At 40.6% G+C, this 18,438-nt stretch overlaps 1 protein-coding gene across 3 annotated transcripts in view; it reads right to left on the bottom strand.

The window, feature by feature from the left end:
- Positions 1-18,438, bottom strand: part of LOC144193044 (anoctamin-1-like) — a 29,615-nt gene that overhangs the window by 2,698 nt on the left and 8,479 nt on the right. For 2 of the 3 annotated variants that reach the window (XM_077711858.1, XM_077711860.1), the window contains exons 5-12: positions 16,109-16,220; positions 15,924-15,981; positions 15,525-15,625; positions 13,235-13,374; positions 8,349-8,501; positions 7,294-7,346; positions 1,726-1,910; positions 792-897 (exon numbers count right to left, since the gene is read on the bottom strand). In XM_077711858.1, coding sequence (XP_077567984.1) covers positions 792-897; positions 1,726-1,910; positions 7,294-7,346; positions 8,349-8,501; positions 13,235-13,374; positions 15,525-15,625; positions 15,924-15,981; positions 16,109-16,220 — 908 coding nt within the window. The remainder of the gene's footprint in view (positions 1-791; positions 898-1,725; positions 1,911-7,293; positions 7,347-8,348; positions 8,502-13,234; positions 13,375-15,524; positions 15,626-15,923; positions 15,982-16,108; positions 16,221-18,438) is intronic. The other variant, XM_077711859.1, reaches the window with a different exon arrangement.

Genomic DNA, 18,438 nt, shown 5'->3' with positions numbered 1-18,438 from the left:
AGTTAAAATCAAGGCAGCATCGTACATCAGAGCCGTCACATGGTGCATCAGTCTCTACAGAATGCACTGCAGGGAAAGTAAACATAGCATCATGAAATGCTCATGAAGTATTTGTATTGAACTTAGCCATTTTGATATTCGGCTAATATAAATACATACAGCATGTGTTGCCTTCATTATACGGCTTTTCATTTTTTTCGGCTCCAGGAACAGATCCTTTTTATTTTTTCCGGCCATTGTGTCTTTCAACATTTTGGGTCTGCAGCCCCTGCCCTACACCATCAGTTGATCCGTTCCCATTTTGACAGGAAAAAAAAGTTTGTCGTAAAAGAATTGTAGTTAATTGTCTTTCTCCCTGCTGTGAAAGTGGACTAGAATAAGACTCTGAAGGTGCCAAAAAGGACAGTATTGGTGACATAAAGTTCATGCATGCGGTAATTGCTTCTCTCCATCGCCAGTTTGTCATCTCATGCCCTTTTTTCTTGATATTCCTCCCTTGATTTCTTCCTTCCTTCATTCCTTCCCTTTTCCTTCTTCCTAACTTCCTTCTTTGCTTCCTTCCTTTCCATTTTCCTTCTTCCTAACTTCCTTCCTTTCCTTTTTCCTTCTTCCAACTTCCTTCCTTCCTACCTTTCTTATTCCGTTCCTTCCTTCTCTCCCTCTATCCCTCCAGGATCAAACCAAAGACCCCAGAACTGTGAGGTCAACACGCTACCCACTCATCCACTGGGCTGCCCTACTGTATGTTCATTTAAATATATAAAATAGTTAATAAACATAAACAGAATCACCTGAAAAATAATTACAAAGCCCAGACGAATTGCCAGAACTGTCCAGAATTCCTTAGAAATCTCATATGGAGTTGTTGACCAGGGCGGTTCTCTGTAGTCCTTGTATCTAGAAAAACAAGCAGATTTTGTTAATACTTCATTATTTTCATGCTGTTTGAACAACTATGTCAGAGCATCACCAGTAAGTTAAATCCTCAGTAAGAGTATCTGCCTTGATAATCTAAACCAATTAATCTCGCAATATGAATCAAATGACAAAAATATGTTCATGCCACCTAAAAAAAACTGCGATATATCGGACTATATTTCACGGTCATTAATTACAATAGGTCCTGGTCTTACTAGAATTGTCAGAAAAAATAAATACTAGTCTTATATTGTTCTCACAGTTGAATGACAATTGTACAATTCATCTGCTTATTCATTGTAACAGGGAGTTCTCATAGTGCACATGTTAGTGCCTTCCATTAGTACCCATTAACCTATACATTTACTCTACAATGGTTCTGCTGCGGTGTCCTGCGATTGGCTGCTCACCAAATCAGGGTGTCCCCCACCTGGTCCCCATACTTAGCTGGGATAGACTCCAGCACCGCCCGCAACCCTTGTGAGGAAAATCGGTTCTGAAAATGAATGGTTCTGCTGCCAAACAAGGGGCTGCAAACCAATTGGCCAAATGAGATTTCAGTGCCTTGCACAAGACCACTTCAACAGTGGGTAGTTGTAGCCTGAATTCCAACCTCTAACCCTTCGGTCCCAAATAATTCAATATACCAACTCCGCCATAGTCATTGTCGTCCTTTCATTTTAGATATTGCATTTTATACTTTATATCCACCACTGTAGTTGTTAGCCAAACACAAAATGAAGACATTTGTTCTGGTTTTCAATTCTATTTTGCGATAGCAACTGTAAAATGAGACTAAGTTCTCACCTGCATATCTCAACTGCATAACCAAGTTGCATCGGAACTAACGGCTCTTTCCCATCCTGGAAGTGGCTGACATTAAAATAGGATAGAGTATGGTTGACGAACCCATGCATGGTTCCATCAGGGCTGTACATGTACTGGTAGACCATCCGAGGAATGAAGTCTGAGGTGAAGGAGATGACAAATGCCTGGGAATTATAGGTGCATAGATGTTGTTAAAGGTCATATTAAACATTAAGGACAGAATAATGGTCAGACTGCTTTATAATTCCACAGTATGACTGCTTTAAATATATATATATATATATATATATATATATATATATATATATATATATATATATATATATATATATATATATATATATATATATATATATACATATATATATATATATATATATATATATATATATATATATATATATATATATATATATATATATATATATATATATATATATATATATATATATATATATATATATATATATATATATATATATATATATATATATATATATATATATATATATATATATATATATATATATACCAGTGACAGATAAAAAATGACAGAGGTAAGGACCGTGCTTTCTCTCTCAGCACTGAAGAACATATCTACAATAGAGGGAGAATGGCCACTCCAAATATCATTTATCCGGTGACGCAAAAAATCGAAATGATTACACATCCAAAATGGTGAAGCAATAGGCCTATGTATCTAAATTGAAAACAACGTCCTAGGGGAGTGGAATTCTTTCCCTTCCCAAAGCCAAAAACATAACTGTAGCGGTGTCTTCAATGAAGTGATGGACTAATGTTGATGGACTCACTACCATCTAAATGTCTCCATAATAAAGTACAATTTTAGGTCATATTTACACCACCCCAAAAATCCATAGTATAGTTATTTTTTTCCATCGTTCCTGCCTGCCTGAAATCTGCCACCATAATTCCTATCCGCAAAAAGCCAATCATCGACAGCTTGAACGATTACAGGCCTGTTGCTCTCACGCCTGTGATCATGAAGTGCTTTGAAAAGTTGGTGGCCCGACACATCAGAAATACAATCCCCCCCTCAGTTGACCCTCACCAGTTTCCTTATAAAGAAAACAGGTCCACTGAGGATGCTATCGCCGTAGCTCTACACACAGCACTGAGCCACCTGGAGCACCAGGGGAATTATGTGAGGATGCTTTTCATTGACTATAGCTCAGCCTTTAACATCATTAAGCCGGACATTCTGAAGGACAAACTCTCCCACCTTGGACTATCCTCCTCAATCTGCTTCTGGATGAAAAAACTTTTTGACTGGCCGACCACAAACTGTCAGACTGGGTCCACACCTCTCTTCTTCCATTACACTGAGCACTGGCTCACCACAAGGCTGTGTACTGAGTCCTCTCCTGTACTCCCTGTACACATACGACTGCACACCAGCCCGCCAGTCAAACTCCATCATCAAATTTCCCGATGACACCACTGTGATCGGACTCATCTCAGGCGGGGATGAGTCGGCTTACAGAGACGAGGTTGACAAACGGTCTTTTTGGTGCTCGGCGAACAATCTTACACTAAATACCACAAAGACTAAAGAAACAACCCTGGACTTTCGCAAGCACAGCACAGACCTGGCCCCACTCCTCATTAATGGAGTATGTGTAGACAGGGTCCAGTCCTTCAAATTTCTGGGAGTCCATGTCACGGATAGGCTCTCCTGGTCTACAAACACCACAGTGGTAGTGAAGAAGGCCCAGAAACGACTCCACTTTCTCAGGGTACTGAGAAGTAACAAATTGGACACCAAGCTTCTGGCAACCTTCCACAGAGCCACTGTGGAGAGCATCCTCGCATACTGCATTACAGTGTGGTATGCCAGAAGCATGGCAGCAGACAAAAAAGCCATGCAGGTGATTAACACTGCCCAGAAGATTGTCGGCTGCTCTCTGCCATCACTGGAAGACATCGCCAACCCCCAGTACCTCAGAAGAGCCGGGTGCATTGTTGGGGACCCCTACCATCCTGGACACGGCCTGTTCCAGTTGCTTCCATCTGGCAGACGCTACAGGTCCTACAGGCTCAAGGACAGCTTTTCCCCAACAGCCATCAGGACTCTGAACCTGCAGCAACACGTGACGTGACGACAACACAAATCCCTTCTATGAAATTAAGTCGCAGTGAAGTAACAGGAAGTTCGTTTGGCGTGGATCTGCCTTCCACAGGCTGACTGAGGGAGGGTAAGTAAGAAGACCGTGAGAGGTAAGTGATCCATTTTATTCTTGTTGTCATCGTTGAGGCAACTTGCAGTCGCCGAATTGATGGCGCTCAAGGAGGCGGAGGGCTAACAAGTATATGTCATAAATAAATGTCATAAATGGGTCTTGCCTGGGAAGACGAACGTGTCGAGTAGCACTATACAATTTCGTCATACGCTGCTGAGGGTGTGATGACTACTAGACTTTTTTGTCAAGTCAATGATGACGACAATGCCTATGTCTGATTTTCATTTTTACATGAAATTCATGAACGAAAACACCAACCTACGTATGTGCAATCATTCAACCATTGGACATGACGGTCTGGATGGGGTATAATGAGGAACTAAGCAAACATGAGATCCCGTTTGGTGCGGACCAAACACGGCAGCTATGAATATGACTTAAGGCAGGGGTGGCGCACACGTTAGACACAAAGAGCCAAAATTGTCAAGACTTAAGTATTGAGAAACAAATCGTCCTACAAGTACTAGCCAATAGAGGGAAGTGAGCTGCTGCAAGTAAGTGGATTGGTAGACATTTTTTTCACATTCGTAGAAACATAAACAAATGAAATATTAACAGGTGAAACCACTGCCCCTCACGTTTCATCATCAAATACCATTGTTAATTGAGTTTCCTATAAGGAAGGGGTCTCAAACTTGTGGCCCGCGGTGACGATAATTTGAGGCCCGCGTCTTAATATGAAAGATTAATGTCCATGCGGCCCGCAAGATTTATATGAATGACACTGTGTTCGGAGCTGGATGAACTAATCACGGTGAGGTATACGGCTCTGGAGGGGGGGGGGGGCATTGGTCAGGCTGTCCAGTGCCTCGCTCACTCACTCATTCATTCCTCCAATCAGCTGGGCGGAGGAGAAGCCGTGAAGCCGATCACGCCGCTCGGCTCGGAGAGTTGCCGTAATCCAATATGATCGCCGAGCGAAAGTGCTCATGCGCCACAGACCCGCGCGACTGAAAGTTAAAAGTTCAATCCGAGACTCATTCCAAGTGTAAACACATATTACAGCCCCAGAGATGTCTGTTTCAAAGCCTGCCGTGAACAGAAAAGTCAGTGATGAACACAGACAGTTTCAAGAAAAGTGGGGAGTGCAATATTTCTTTGTTGAGCACAGGGGCACCCCGACGTGTCTCATTTGCACTGAACAAGTAGCGTTGTACAAGGAATACAATTTGAAACGTCATTATACTACGAGACATGCTGAGGAGTATGAAAAATACCAGGGAGATTAGAGAGCCAAGCCATTCTCAAAACACGTCCTCTGGGGCAACAGGATTTCTTCAAGAAGGCTACCAAAGAAAGTAATGCAGCAGTCGAAGCTAGCTACGCCATTTGTGAGCTGATTGCTAAAGCAGGAAAGCCATTCACAGAAGGTGAATTTATCAAAAAGTGCTTATTACAGGCTGCACATATTGTTTGTCCAGAAAAGAAAAGTCAGTTCCACCACATCAACCTTTCTGCCAACTCCGTGGTAGAGCACATTTCTGACCTGTCAAGTGACATTTATGATCAACTGTGATAGAAAGCACACTGTTTCAATGTATATTCATTGGCTCTTGATGAGACCACAGACATCACATACACTGCCCAGCTTGCAATATATGTCCATGGTGTTGATGACAATTTTGAAGTGATGGAGGAGTTGCTCACAATAATTCCAATGCATGGCCAGACCACCGCAAAGGAATTATTTTACCAGCTGTGTTATGCCATTGAGAATGCCGGTTTGCCATGGAAGAGCTTTGTTGGAATAACAACTGATGGAGCCACATCAATGATGGGGAGGAAGAATGGAATGGCAGCACAAAAAATACTGGAAGAGGAGGGTGTGGAGGAGGCCATAGTTCTGCACTGCATTATCCATCAGCAGGCCCTTTGCAGCAGATGCCTGAAGTTTGACAATGTGATGTCTGTCGTTGTGAAATGCATCAACCAAATCAGATCCAGGGGCTTAAAGCACAGAAGGTTCCATGCTTTTCTAGAGGAAATGGAGTCAGAATATGGGGATGTGCTCTACTTCACCGAGGTACGTTGGCTCAGCAGATATTTTTTAATTTTTTATTTTTTGAAGATATTTTTTGAGTAAAAGACTTTATGGAGATAGATGGAATTGTTGTTCCTGTGCTAAGTGATCCCAAATGACTCATGGAGTTAGCTTTTCTTGTTGATATAACACATGAGCTTAATGTACTGAACAAGACGCTACAAGGCCAGGGGCAACTTGTCAGTGCTGCCTATGACAATGTGAGAGCATTCTGCACTAAACTTTTGTTATGGAAAGCCCAGCTCTCTCAGACAAACCTTTTCCATTTCCCAGCATGCAAGGCTCTTGTGGATGCAGGCACACCATTCAGTGGTGAGAAATATGTTGAGTCCATTTCGAAGCTGCAGGAGGAATTTGATCACACAATTGCAGACTTCAAGACACACAAAGCCACATTTCATATTTTTGCGGACCCCTTCTCCTTTGATGTGCAAGATGCCCCTCCTGTGCTTCAAATGGAGCTCATTGACCTGCAGTGCAACTTTGCACTCAAAGCCAAGTTCAGGGAGGTGAGTGGAGAAGCAGACAAGCTTGGACATTTTTTGAGAGAGTTGACCCCCAGCTTCCCTGAACTTTCCCGAATCTTCAAGTGGACCATGTGCCTTTTTGGGAGCACATACTTGTGTGAGAAACTCTTCTCCACCTTGAACTTCAATAAGTCCAAGTATAGGTCCAGATTTACCGATGAGCATCTTCAAGCTCTATTGAGGGTCTCCGCTGCTTCCTCCCTCAAGCCAAATGTGACTTAGCTATGTGAGAAAAAGCGCTGCTGGTTCTCTAGCAGCAAGAAGTAGGCAAGAGAAGCTGTGTCCAGAATATTTCATGTTGAATGTTCCATTCAAGTTCAGAAAGTTAAAATTTAACGAGCTGTTAATACAGACATTTGAAACGGAATAAAAATAATTAGTTTTCTCCACTTAGCCAGCGACTGTTTATTTACTGTATGCTGGTTATTATTAATTTTTTTTTATTACTGATTGATTTATTTTTTATTCATCTTTAAGATAATTTATTTAATTCATTATTTTTTCTTATAAAATAAAGATTTTTGATAACGTTGGAATGTTTTATCAGCGCTTTTCTTGTGGAATTCCTGATGCCGCCCAGTTTCACCCAGACTCTGCCTCTAGCGGCCCCCTGGTAAATTGAGTTTGAGACCCCTGCTATAAGGGATTAAGGAACAAATAAAAATATAAATGAACAAACATAAAATTAGATGAATTACAAATTCTCGTTTTTACTTACATTTATAATGACAGCCACTTTAGCAACCCCTCTAAGAATGTTGTACCAAATACCTGGAGAGGAAAAAAGACAGAGGATACAACAATATTCAGTTTTGAAAATTGAAAAGTACATGTGAAGTAAATGAATGATTTAATAACTAAGTTAACTGACTTTAAATCTAACTTTAAATTGTCAGATTGTTAATACCATTAACAAGGCAATGGGGTATACAGTATCTACATCAGGGGTGGCCAACCTGCGGCTCCCGAGCCGCATGCGGCTCTTTGCCCGGTTTCATGCGGCTCTTACGTCCATATCAAAGTTTGTATTTGTGTTTTATTTTTATTTGCGTGTGCGCTTCGCTTGAGTTCAATACGGTATTTTCGTCCAATGCGCATGTGCTTGGGATGAAAATATATCAAAGTTTCCCAGTAGGAGCAAGGTCATTTGAGTAAACGTTTTTAACAGAGTGGGAGAGCTCCCGTGAACCAGAAGCGACAATGAACGGCGTCGCGCACACAAAAAGTATCCCAAAGATCGAGTGTTGGCTGAAAAAGCCACACCCCTTGCGAGGCAGACCAATGGCGAGAGTGCTCAGCCGGGAGCAGCCAATAGGAGAGCGAGGTGTACACCCTCGTGGTGGGCGCGCTAGTTAAAAGCCATTCATAATAAATGACAGCTCATGAGGAGGGAAAGTTGCGCAAAAATAGGCTCTGATTTTATGCCAGAAGTCCCACTAAGTAACATGCATAGTAAAAGAAAAACGCTATTGTAAATTATTATATTTTTGTTTGTGGACTTGGTTGAACTGAGAGTTTGTCTGTGTGAGACAGTGCACACAATGTTCATTGTTGATAATAGTGCTGTTAGTACTGTAGGAGTCAATTTATGTCATTACTTTGCTGGTGAGTGACATTTACAATAAATCTGGCTGAGCAAAGGTATGTGTGTGATGTGGCTCTTTGCGGTAACACAGTAAAAAATGTGGCTCTTGGTCTCTGACTGGTTGGCCACCCCTGATCTACATAGTCAATATAATAAGGAAAAATGTAAGTATATTGAAGATTACAAACCAATATCTTTGGCTCTTGCTGCCACTGGTCTACGCAGCTCAGTCACGAACTTCTTTGCATCAAGCCGTATTTCAATAATGTTGTTGAGCAGAGCAAACAATGGAGCTAATGGAAAGGATGCCACAAATAATGTGACAAAACCAAACTGAATAACTAAAAAAGAGAAGAAAGTTAAAAACAACACACAGCATTACCTAATGAATCTTCATTTTGTAATTTAAAAATACTATACAGTGGTACCTCTACATACGAGCTCAATTTGTTCCGGGCCCGAGCTCGTATGTCGATCTTCTGGTAACTCGAACGAACGTTTCCCATTGAAATTAACTAAAAACAAATTAATTCATTCCAAACCTTTGAAAAAACACCCAAAACAGGATATTGAATTGGAATTTCTTTTCATTTCTTCTAATTCGCAATCTATTAACAAAATAACACATAATTAATAGTTTAATAGTAATAAAATGTGTTTAAATAGTAATAAAATGTGTTCAATAGAACTAAAATTAGACGGATTTTGCGGAGGGTACAGAGAAGGACATAACCACAGCAACACACTCGTAACAGAACAAACTAATTTAAATTAACTTGGATTAATATATACTTAGACACTCAAACATACGTTTAATGTAACTTTACACCTTTGTTCTCCGGGTTGACTCCACCCGGACGTTCAGCAGGAGTTTTTAAAAGGAGCGTATCAAGATTTGTTCGTTTTTGCCTTCCCTTCAAAAATGCGAGACCACTTGCCAGCTTGTCAGGGTGCCTTGGTGCTTTGTAGGCGACCCCCCACTTCCACCTTCTCCTCGCTATTGAGTTCACGCAACACCTCCAAATGTTCACTCTCCTGGAGCTTGGTTAAAACCTGTCATCAGTTCTTCGTGATAGATCATTCAATTATTTCACGCTTAATGCTGATTGTCAACGTTCGCCTTTTCTTTGCTCAACTCTTAATTCCACCTGTTTTCATTGGGTCCATTGTTGTTGACTTTGAATTATGCATTGACTAACGAGGAAAAAACACGGGAAAATGCAAGCTCCCCCCAGTGCTCGTAGATATCTGTTATTCACGAAAGAGATGCCGATATATATATATATATATATATATATATATATATATATATATATATATATATATATATATATATATATATATATATATATATATATATATATATATATATATATATATATATATATATATATATATATATATATATATATATATATATATATATATATATATGTGTGTGTGTATAGATATGAAAGCACATATACATACACCTAGATGTACATGCATGCATACAGTAGGTCTTAATACAGCCATTTTTGTGTTAAAGAGCATAAAAGCTAATGGGAGGAAGGATCTGCGGAAGCACTCCTTCCTGCAGTGAGAATGCAGCAGTCTATTGCTGAAAGAGCTTCGAAGGGACTCCACAGACTCTTGCAGGGGGTGGGAGGTGCTGACCATGATGGACCTCATCCTGGTCAGCATCCTCCGCTCTCCCATTTCCTCCACAGAGTCTGAAGGACTGCTTATTTATTTATTATTTATTGATTAATTATTTGACGTTTTTTTGTTAAACAGGAACTGCCATGACCAGAGTTGTCCTAGTGCAGTGGTTCTTAACCTGCGCTCCATCGAACCCTAGGTGTTCGGTGAGTCAGTCTCAGGGGTTTGGTGGAGCCTCTGCCATGGAGATCAAGATCGACTCATCATGTTTATTTACGATAACATGCCCCACTTGACCATCACTGGCTACCGATAATCACGTGACAATGTTTGGCCGATCAGTGCTGCGAGGAATTAAAATATCTTGGTTTTGAAAAAAAACATTATATATTACACTAATGTAGAGTTCAGTGAATGAATATGAAAATGGCGGGGTTCGGTGAATGTGCATAGTAAACTGGTGGGATTCAGTAGCCCCAACAATGAGAAGAACCACTGTCCGAGCGCCTGCTTTGGGGCCCTCCATACACGATCCAGGCAAGTATGGAGCTTGCAGACTCAGACAGACATCCCGCACATCAACCAGGCACCACTGATCACTCAATCGCACACAATAGCCCCAGCGACCATTACCGGAATCTCCTCTGGCTGGGGTAACCCCAAACCCCCCCTTCAACACTATAATATGGGACATTCTGGCTGACACTCTTCCACCTTGGCCTATACTCTTCCATCTGCTACTGGATTAAGAACTTCTTAACCAACCGTCCACAAACTGTTATACTTGGTCCCCACCTCTCTTCCTCCATTACACTGAGCACAGGCTCCTCTCAAGGCTGTGTACTGAGTCCTCTTCTGTACTCCCCGTACACATACAATTGTACATCCCCACCAGTCTAATTCCATCATCAAATTTGCCGATGACACCACTGTGGTCGGACTCCTCTTAGGGGCGATGAGTCTGCTTACAGAGATGAGGTCAACAAACTGTCTTCGTGGTGTTTGATGAACAATCTCACACTTAACACCACGAAAACTAATGAAATAATTCTGGACTCAGCACAAATCTGGCCCCACTCCTCATAAATCGAGTATGCGTAGACAGGGTCCAGTCCTTCAAAATCCTGGGGCCCCACGTCACGGACAAGCTCTCCTGGTCTACCAACACCGCGGCAGTGGCTAAGAAGGCCCAGAAACGACTCCATTTCCTGAGGGTAGTCAGGAGGAACAACTTGGACACTAAGCTTCTGGTAACTTTCTATAGGGCCACTGTGGAGAGCATAATGCATTACAGGGTGGTATGCTAGAATCACGGTAGCAGACAGAAAGGCTATGCAAAGAGTGATCAACACTGCCCAGAAGATCATCGGCTGCTCTATGCCCTCACGGGAAGACATTGCTAGCCCTCGCTACCTCAGCAGAGCCAGGAACATTGTCAGGGACCAATACTACCCTGGTCATAACCTGTTTCAGCTGCTGCCATCTGGCAGACGCTACAGGTCTCACAAAGCATGGACAAATAGACTTGAGGACATTTTTTCCCACAGTCATCAGGACTCTGACACGACACATAATCCCTTCTGCGCAATAACTTTGGGGTGTGCAATAACAATGTGCAATATCTTAGATTGTGCAATATTTTCCAATTTCCTAGCCAGGATGTGACTTTTTATACTTTTATATTACATTTGTGTTTTTTGTTTTTTTTACTGGGAAAACAGTTTGTGTAGTAGCAGCACCAATTTCATTATACGTAGTTGTGTATGACAATTCAGAGAAAAAAAATTGCCCTGAGATACGAGACAAATTTGAGATATGAGTATACAAGATTGTTCCCGATGTCGCCGTCCGGTTTGGCGAGTATGCTACGGTTGTGGCTTCTTATGAGTGAAGATATCTACGAGCACTGGGCCGTATAGGTTGCATTTTCTTTACCGGAGATAGCGTGATTGAGTCGATAATTTGCGAACAAAGCCAGCCTTCTCCATGGACTTGAAAGTAAAGCAATCATCTAAAAAGACATCAGCAAAACCAACAGTCAGTTCTGAGGCATGGAAAATCAGGAAGTTCCACCCCGAAAGCTGCGCTGGAATACATTAACAACATCTTTGCTTCGGTTATCGTACAAGATTTAAATTAAGTGTATCGTCAGATTAAAAGTCATTTTAAGTGTGTATAGTAATTTAAGTTCATTTCATTTAAATTTAAAGTTTATGTTACGAGCCCGGTGCTGTCAAGTCTCTCTCTCCTGTCCTTTCTCTCTCTCATCCGTGTTAAAACGCTATCGTCTGTCTGTACTGAATAATGCTACATTTTAATATTAAAGACCACAATGTCTAGATAGGTATTTGTTACTTTGTGAGTATAATTAGAACAAATAATACATTGTTTCTTCATTGTAATATCTGTTTTGTGATGGTTGATGGAGGGTGGGAATGGATTAATTTGTAATTACTTCAAAAAAATTATATGAGATACGAGTACGTTGATCAGTCCCGGAATGCATTATGATCGTATCTCAAGGTATAACTTTATCTGATACCACAAGCAATGCGGATCATCTGAAATAGTCCCTACTACTTTTGCATTTTTCAAAATCTTCCAAAAATATTGTTTCCCCTGTGATCTATTTGATCAAAAAGATTACAATTACTTAGATAATTCTGATATCCACATATATCTATAAGGCACGACAAAGTGTTAAAATAATTCTGCCATCCCTCGCTACATTGCCGCTTCAATCTATTGCAGTATTTTTTAATTTAAATTTGGATAAATTATATCCAAATTCAAAAAATCCAAATAAAAATTTTAGAATTTGCGCTAAAAGACGTTGGCACTGGAGCTTCCCTGAAGAAGGCCCAAAGAAGATCGGTTGACCGCCTACCGAATTAGAAGAACTCCATTAACATCATGAAGGAAAATGCCATAATTTCAACATGATTATGAGGTATTTACCCCAAAGGTATGAAGCTGGCTCGCTAGGCTTCTCAGACATGATGATGGAGTGGTGCTTGATAGGCACGCAATCCCCAAATTAATGAGAATCTTGTCAAAATTATAAAAGATGGCAGTGAGCAGTAGACAACAATGAGGATGAAGAAAGTGTTCTTACTTTGATCAACAATTGATTGAGAACTCACAGATAATTGTCTTTACAGCATGATTGCAGCAGGTGTGTTCATGAAGCATATTTTACAATTTGATAATTTTTACATGAAATTCAGGGCACGGTTGAGGGTGTCTGATTGTGGCCAGCAGAATTGATTGGCTAACAAAAAGCCCGGCTGAGATTGGCCTTATTTTTGGTCAAATTTGTCACATTACAAAAATCTGTCACTGAATCAGTTGTGAGAACTTTTGTACAGTCCCTCTTATAACTTTGATTTTGCAGCATATTATGTGTGGAAATATTTTAATATTTGCTACTTACTCATTTCCATATATTCAGGTGTTAAACCTGAAAAAGGCTCCAGGAAGTGGTCGGTATATTGTCTCTTCAGCTGTTTTTGCATTTCTTCTTGAAAACTGCCTTGCTTTGACTGGATATAGCGAATAAACTTCTTCAGCTTGCTGAGGAATGCACAAATACAAACTTTGATGGATATGACTGAAAATTGAAAATTTTGTTTTGAATATTTTATTCTGGCAAGTAAAAACCAAACGAACTGTTGATTTCTAAATCTCTATTTAATATATTTCCCCACATAGGCTATCAAGGACAATGATGCAAAATTTCAAAATGTCAAATTCCATAAATCCTGTTATAGTATACACAAAGGTATGCTCCCGACAGCTTGTGACCCTTTTGGATCCGCTCACGCTGATCAAGTGTATTGTTTGTATTGGGAATCTGGTTGCATACTTAGTCACACGTGTCATATTCCCTTGTGTGGCCCATGTGTTTGCTTTAAAAAACATTCGTTGATCCATTCATTCATTTTCTGAACTGCTTAATCCTCACTAGGGTTGTGGGAGGTGCCTATCCCAGCTGACTTCAGGCCAGAGGCAGGGGAATTGGTGGCCAACCAATCACAGGGCACAAGGAGACAAACAACCATTCCCGCTCACACTCATACCTAGGGGCAGTGTCCAATAAGCCTACCTGTGAAACATGTAATGTATTCTCTTGTATTTTTGAATCATTTTAGCTTTAGCAACTAGAATAGAATTTTGCTGACACCTACTGGTCAAGGCCTGTTATCACTTTGTATATAGCACTTCCCCCTTTTTGTCGCTGCCTAAAGTTTGTCTCCACCTACCTTGAATAAGAGTATGTCGGGCCCTCTGGGGACGGTTAATTTGGCACAAGCAAAGCTGCAGAGTGGACCTGTGCTCTGTCTGTCCACCCCCTCCTCCTTCGGTGGGGGGGGGGGGGGGAGACAAAGACAAGTAAGCAAGCAAGCAGCGGCCATTTTTGGAAGCGACCTGCCATCTTCCACTCCCATCGGCCGATGGAGTAAAATCCCAATCAGTTCTCGATGCCTTCTATGCTTGATTAGATTAGATTATTTAGATGTTGGGTATTAGCCCTGACATTACTGGTGCCTATGAAACCCGGGATTCTTATCTGGATTCCAGTCACAGTAGATCAGAAAACAAAAAAATCTGACGTCAGCTACTCCCGCCTTGAGAGAGAGAGAGAGAGAGAGAGAGAGAGAGAGAGAGAGAGAGAAAGCGCATGTAAGAGAGAACAAAGAAAAAGATGGCGACCAGCCAACTGAAGACAGAACAAAGGTGAAAGATGGCCAACCAACGTGGGGCAAAAATCAAAGGAAAAGATGGCGGCCTACCAACGTGGAGCCAAGAACAAAGGAAAAGATGGCGGCCGGCCAACTGAAATAAAAACTAAAGCGCTGGCTCCAAACTGCCGGTCCCCCTCCAACCCAGCCTGTGGTCGCCCAACTCCCTGCTCAAACAGGGTGAAATTTTCTAGTGGTGATAAAAAGATGCAGACCAGTGATGTCTGATTATGAGTGTGAGTGTGAATGGTTTTGTCTTTTTGTGTTTCTGATTGGCTGAACACCAAAATATAATCAATTAATTAGATATCAAGGTGGAAAATGATTTAGAAATTTGAAATCAATTGCTGAAATCGCCAATAAGCCTTTTTTCTTTGATGGCGATGACAAATTATGGAAAATTATTTAGTTATGAAATGTTTTATGAAAATGCAGCAGCAGTATTCCAAATGTTAAACTTGAAATGGAGGAACAAATCTGCTCTGTGAAATGGGGAATTTGGCAGCACTGAGAAGAAAAAAAACAGACAGTGCATGGTATGGAATTCCAAAGAACCATTGATTTATAGTGATAATGGCATCCAAATTGTGTTAACAGAATTGACAAAAGGTTCCATATTTTGTTATGAAATTATTGCACCTACATAACGAGGTCACCCAGACAACAAAATATGGAAATTCTATTAAGTAGACCATACAAAATGCCATTATTCACTACACTATTGGAACTGGATGGTGAGGAAAATCTGGCTAACTACATAAAAGAAAAACCTTAAAGAAATGCGTTGAATTTGGGTTAGCAGAAGGAGACTGCTTCTCAACAGGAAACAGACTTGACAAACGGTGGTCCCAGAAGCCTGGGTGCTCACCCCAAAGTATAGAGAAGACGCACTAAGTAGCGGTATGACAGTATATACGTAATGACTAAAATGCAAATGTATTTTAATTCAAGTAGTACAAATAAACCGTTGATTTAACCTACGGTATTCCAATCTCAAAAAGGTTGTTCTGAATTAACTGCTTCCCCAACATGGTTATACTCAGTTGAATACACAACTCCATCAGACAGCCTCCATGAGTACACTGTAAATACAAAATTAGGGGATGAAACAGCAGACCTATTATCTCTCACTGTGTATTTTTATTGAATTTACTTAAAAAGAATACACTATGAATTAGTCGTTTTATGACTGTTCTGCTAGAATCCTGGAAAATTGGGTAGTTGAGACAAAATATTTGTCCCTGAATAATGGTGGGACATACTCTGAATTCTATGAATCTTTAATCATATATCTTAAATCATTGTTTGAATTGTTTTATCTATAGTTGCAGCAACTGTCAAGAAAGCTGCTGTTTTATTTTACCAAATTACAAGCCTTACCTCTTCCATTCTGTAGGATTTAAAAACATACAAATAGTCCCCTGGCCGGCCCACTAGTCTGTTTAGAAAAGACAGTGGAAGATTTGGAGCATTCAGTTTGATGCTAAAGCATTTATTCATCATCCACAACAAAAGTAATATTAATATAAGATTAGCTAAACATTATTTACAGTGAAACCACTTACCTTCCTCGGAAGAAAGCAATGTAGATTATTGGTGTAAAAGCATTGGCGAACTTCAGAATAAAGATCTTAAATATGAGTCTTTCTTCAAAATTCTTGTCTGTTTTTGGAACCTCTAAAATAGAAAGCACACATTGATTTGCAAGTGTTTCACTTCTTTATCAAGTTTTGCTACAATACTGGCTTACTAGTGAGCTAGAAATGTTGGATAACTATATAAGTGAAGCCGCATTTGGCAACAGGCAACAGGTTACAGGTTAATCTCCTTTGAAAATGTAAAAAGAGGACACCCTGATTCCTCTCCAAATGTAGACAGACTTGTTGACATTTACAAAAGCACTCCATTATACAGCAAGACCTTGACACACCGTTAATTACATTGTTAACTAAATTAGCCGAACGTAAAGCATTAGCGAAATTAGATGTACTTACACCGCTAGGGACGTCAGAATTTTATAAACGTCCATTAGATGACCCTACGTGCTCCTTTGCCAGACATAAATATCTTCAAGATGAATCAACAAAGGGTGTGTCTCCGAAGGATTTATGCGGCCATATGCGTCCGTTAGCTGGACTTTCAACTCTTCAAGTTAAACTAGCGGTGGATAAATCCCAGAATGATTTATGTCTAAGAAACATTCTATTTAATTAAAAAAGGACTGGTCATCTATACAGTACCTTTAACCAAGCCAAGGCGCTATGTGGCCCACAATATAAAACAAAAGGACTCATCTGTGGTTATTTAAATATCAAAAGCATCTTGCCATAGTGTGACCAGATTCATCATCTATTAAGTGAATCAAACTTGATTTTTTTATGCTCAACTAAGACCTGTCTAAATGTAAATTCACTGGTGGCAGGATTGCCAACACCAGGTTACAATATCTTCAGAAGGGACCGTATGGCAAACCGTCGTGGGGAACGGATGTGCTATGTTAGGGAACACCTTAAATGAAAACACATAGAATGGGTCAACGTACACAACTTTAAATGGGTCAGCCTCAAAATTTCACTATCCCCACAGATATCAATAACTTTAATTGGCATTTATAGACAGACCTCCATCCATAGATCTTCTCTTTTCCAATAAGTATGAGGGATCCAAGAGACGTTCGATATTATTACAGGTTTATAAGACCACAACCTCATCCTATTCTCAAGAAACCTTCAAAATATATACTCATCCAATCAAAATAACATCAGAGCAGATGAGAGTACAAAAAAGGGAGATCTCAAATCTGAAACAGGTGTTAAACGGTACGTGGACGATTCGCCGAACGGACGTCTCGCCGAACGGACAGTTCGCCGATCGGACATTTTGCTGAATTAGTTTTTTTTAATAAAACAAATAAAAGTGAGGATGTTTCTCATTGAATTGTTTTTGTGCCGATGTTTAGTAACAATACTAATGATAGCTGTAATACTTTCATGACCATTATCTAGGACACTGTGTCTACCGAATTTTCACGATTATAAGGCGCACTAAAAAGTTATTTTTTTCCAAAATAGAAAGAGCGCCTTACAATGCAGAGCGCCATGTGTAATCTCTAAAGCCTGACTGAGAACTCTTCTTGCCGACTTTCTTCTTATATGGAGAGAAGGCGGACGTGGGTGGGCTCAGACGCTAAAGGCACGACCCTACAAGGTGCCCGTAGATAGTGTGGGCTTGTGTTTATTGCAAAACAATTTTGGTTTGGTTTCTAAGGCTCTAAGCAGCAGTGAAAAACCAAGTCACGAAAATGAACTCTGAACTTGCCGTCATTCCCGGAGGCTTAACTAAAGTGCTGGGCTATTTATGCCACTATTTGGGAATGGATTGTGGCTACCTGGACGAACATGTCTGCTTGCACTGTTGTTAAAGGCACCAACAACCGACGCTTGAAAACCGCTGGACATCGGCATCAACACAGCTTTATGATGGGTGGCAGGCAGCGCCGGGCTTGTTACGCTACTATTTGCGAATGGAATGTGGCTGCCTGGACGAACGTGTCTGTTTGCACTGTTGTTAAAGGCACTAACAACAAACGCTTGAAAACCGCTGGACATCGGCATCAACACAGCTTTACGACGGGTGTCAGAAAGCGCCGGGCTAGTTACGCTACTATTTGCAAATGGATTGTGGCCACCTGGACAAATGTGTATGCTTGCATTGTTGTTAAAGGCACTAACAACAGATGCTTGAAAACCGCTGGACATCGGCATCAACACAGCTTTACGAAGGGTGGCAGGCTGCGCTTGGCTAGTTACACTATTATTTGCAAATGGGTTGTGGCCGCCTCGAAAGACGTGTCTGCTTGCACGGTTGTTTGAAAGGTGGCATCATTTTTGTGGAG

Source organism: Stigmatopora nigra, unplaced genomic scaffold (assembly GCF_051989575.1).
Source record: "Stigmatopora nigra isolate UIUO_SnigA unplaced genomic scaffold, RoL_Snig_1.1 HiC_scaffold_50, whole genome shotgun sequence".
NCBI lineage: Eukaryota > Metazoa > Chordata > Actinopteri > Syngnathiformes > Syngnathidae > Stigmatopora > Stigmatopora nigra.
The sequence above is the reverse complement of the archived record's forward strand: the minus strand, read 5'-3'. Positions and strand labels throughout refer to the sequence as shown.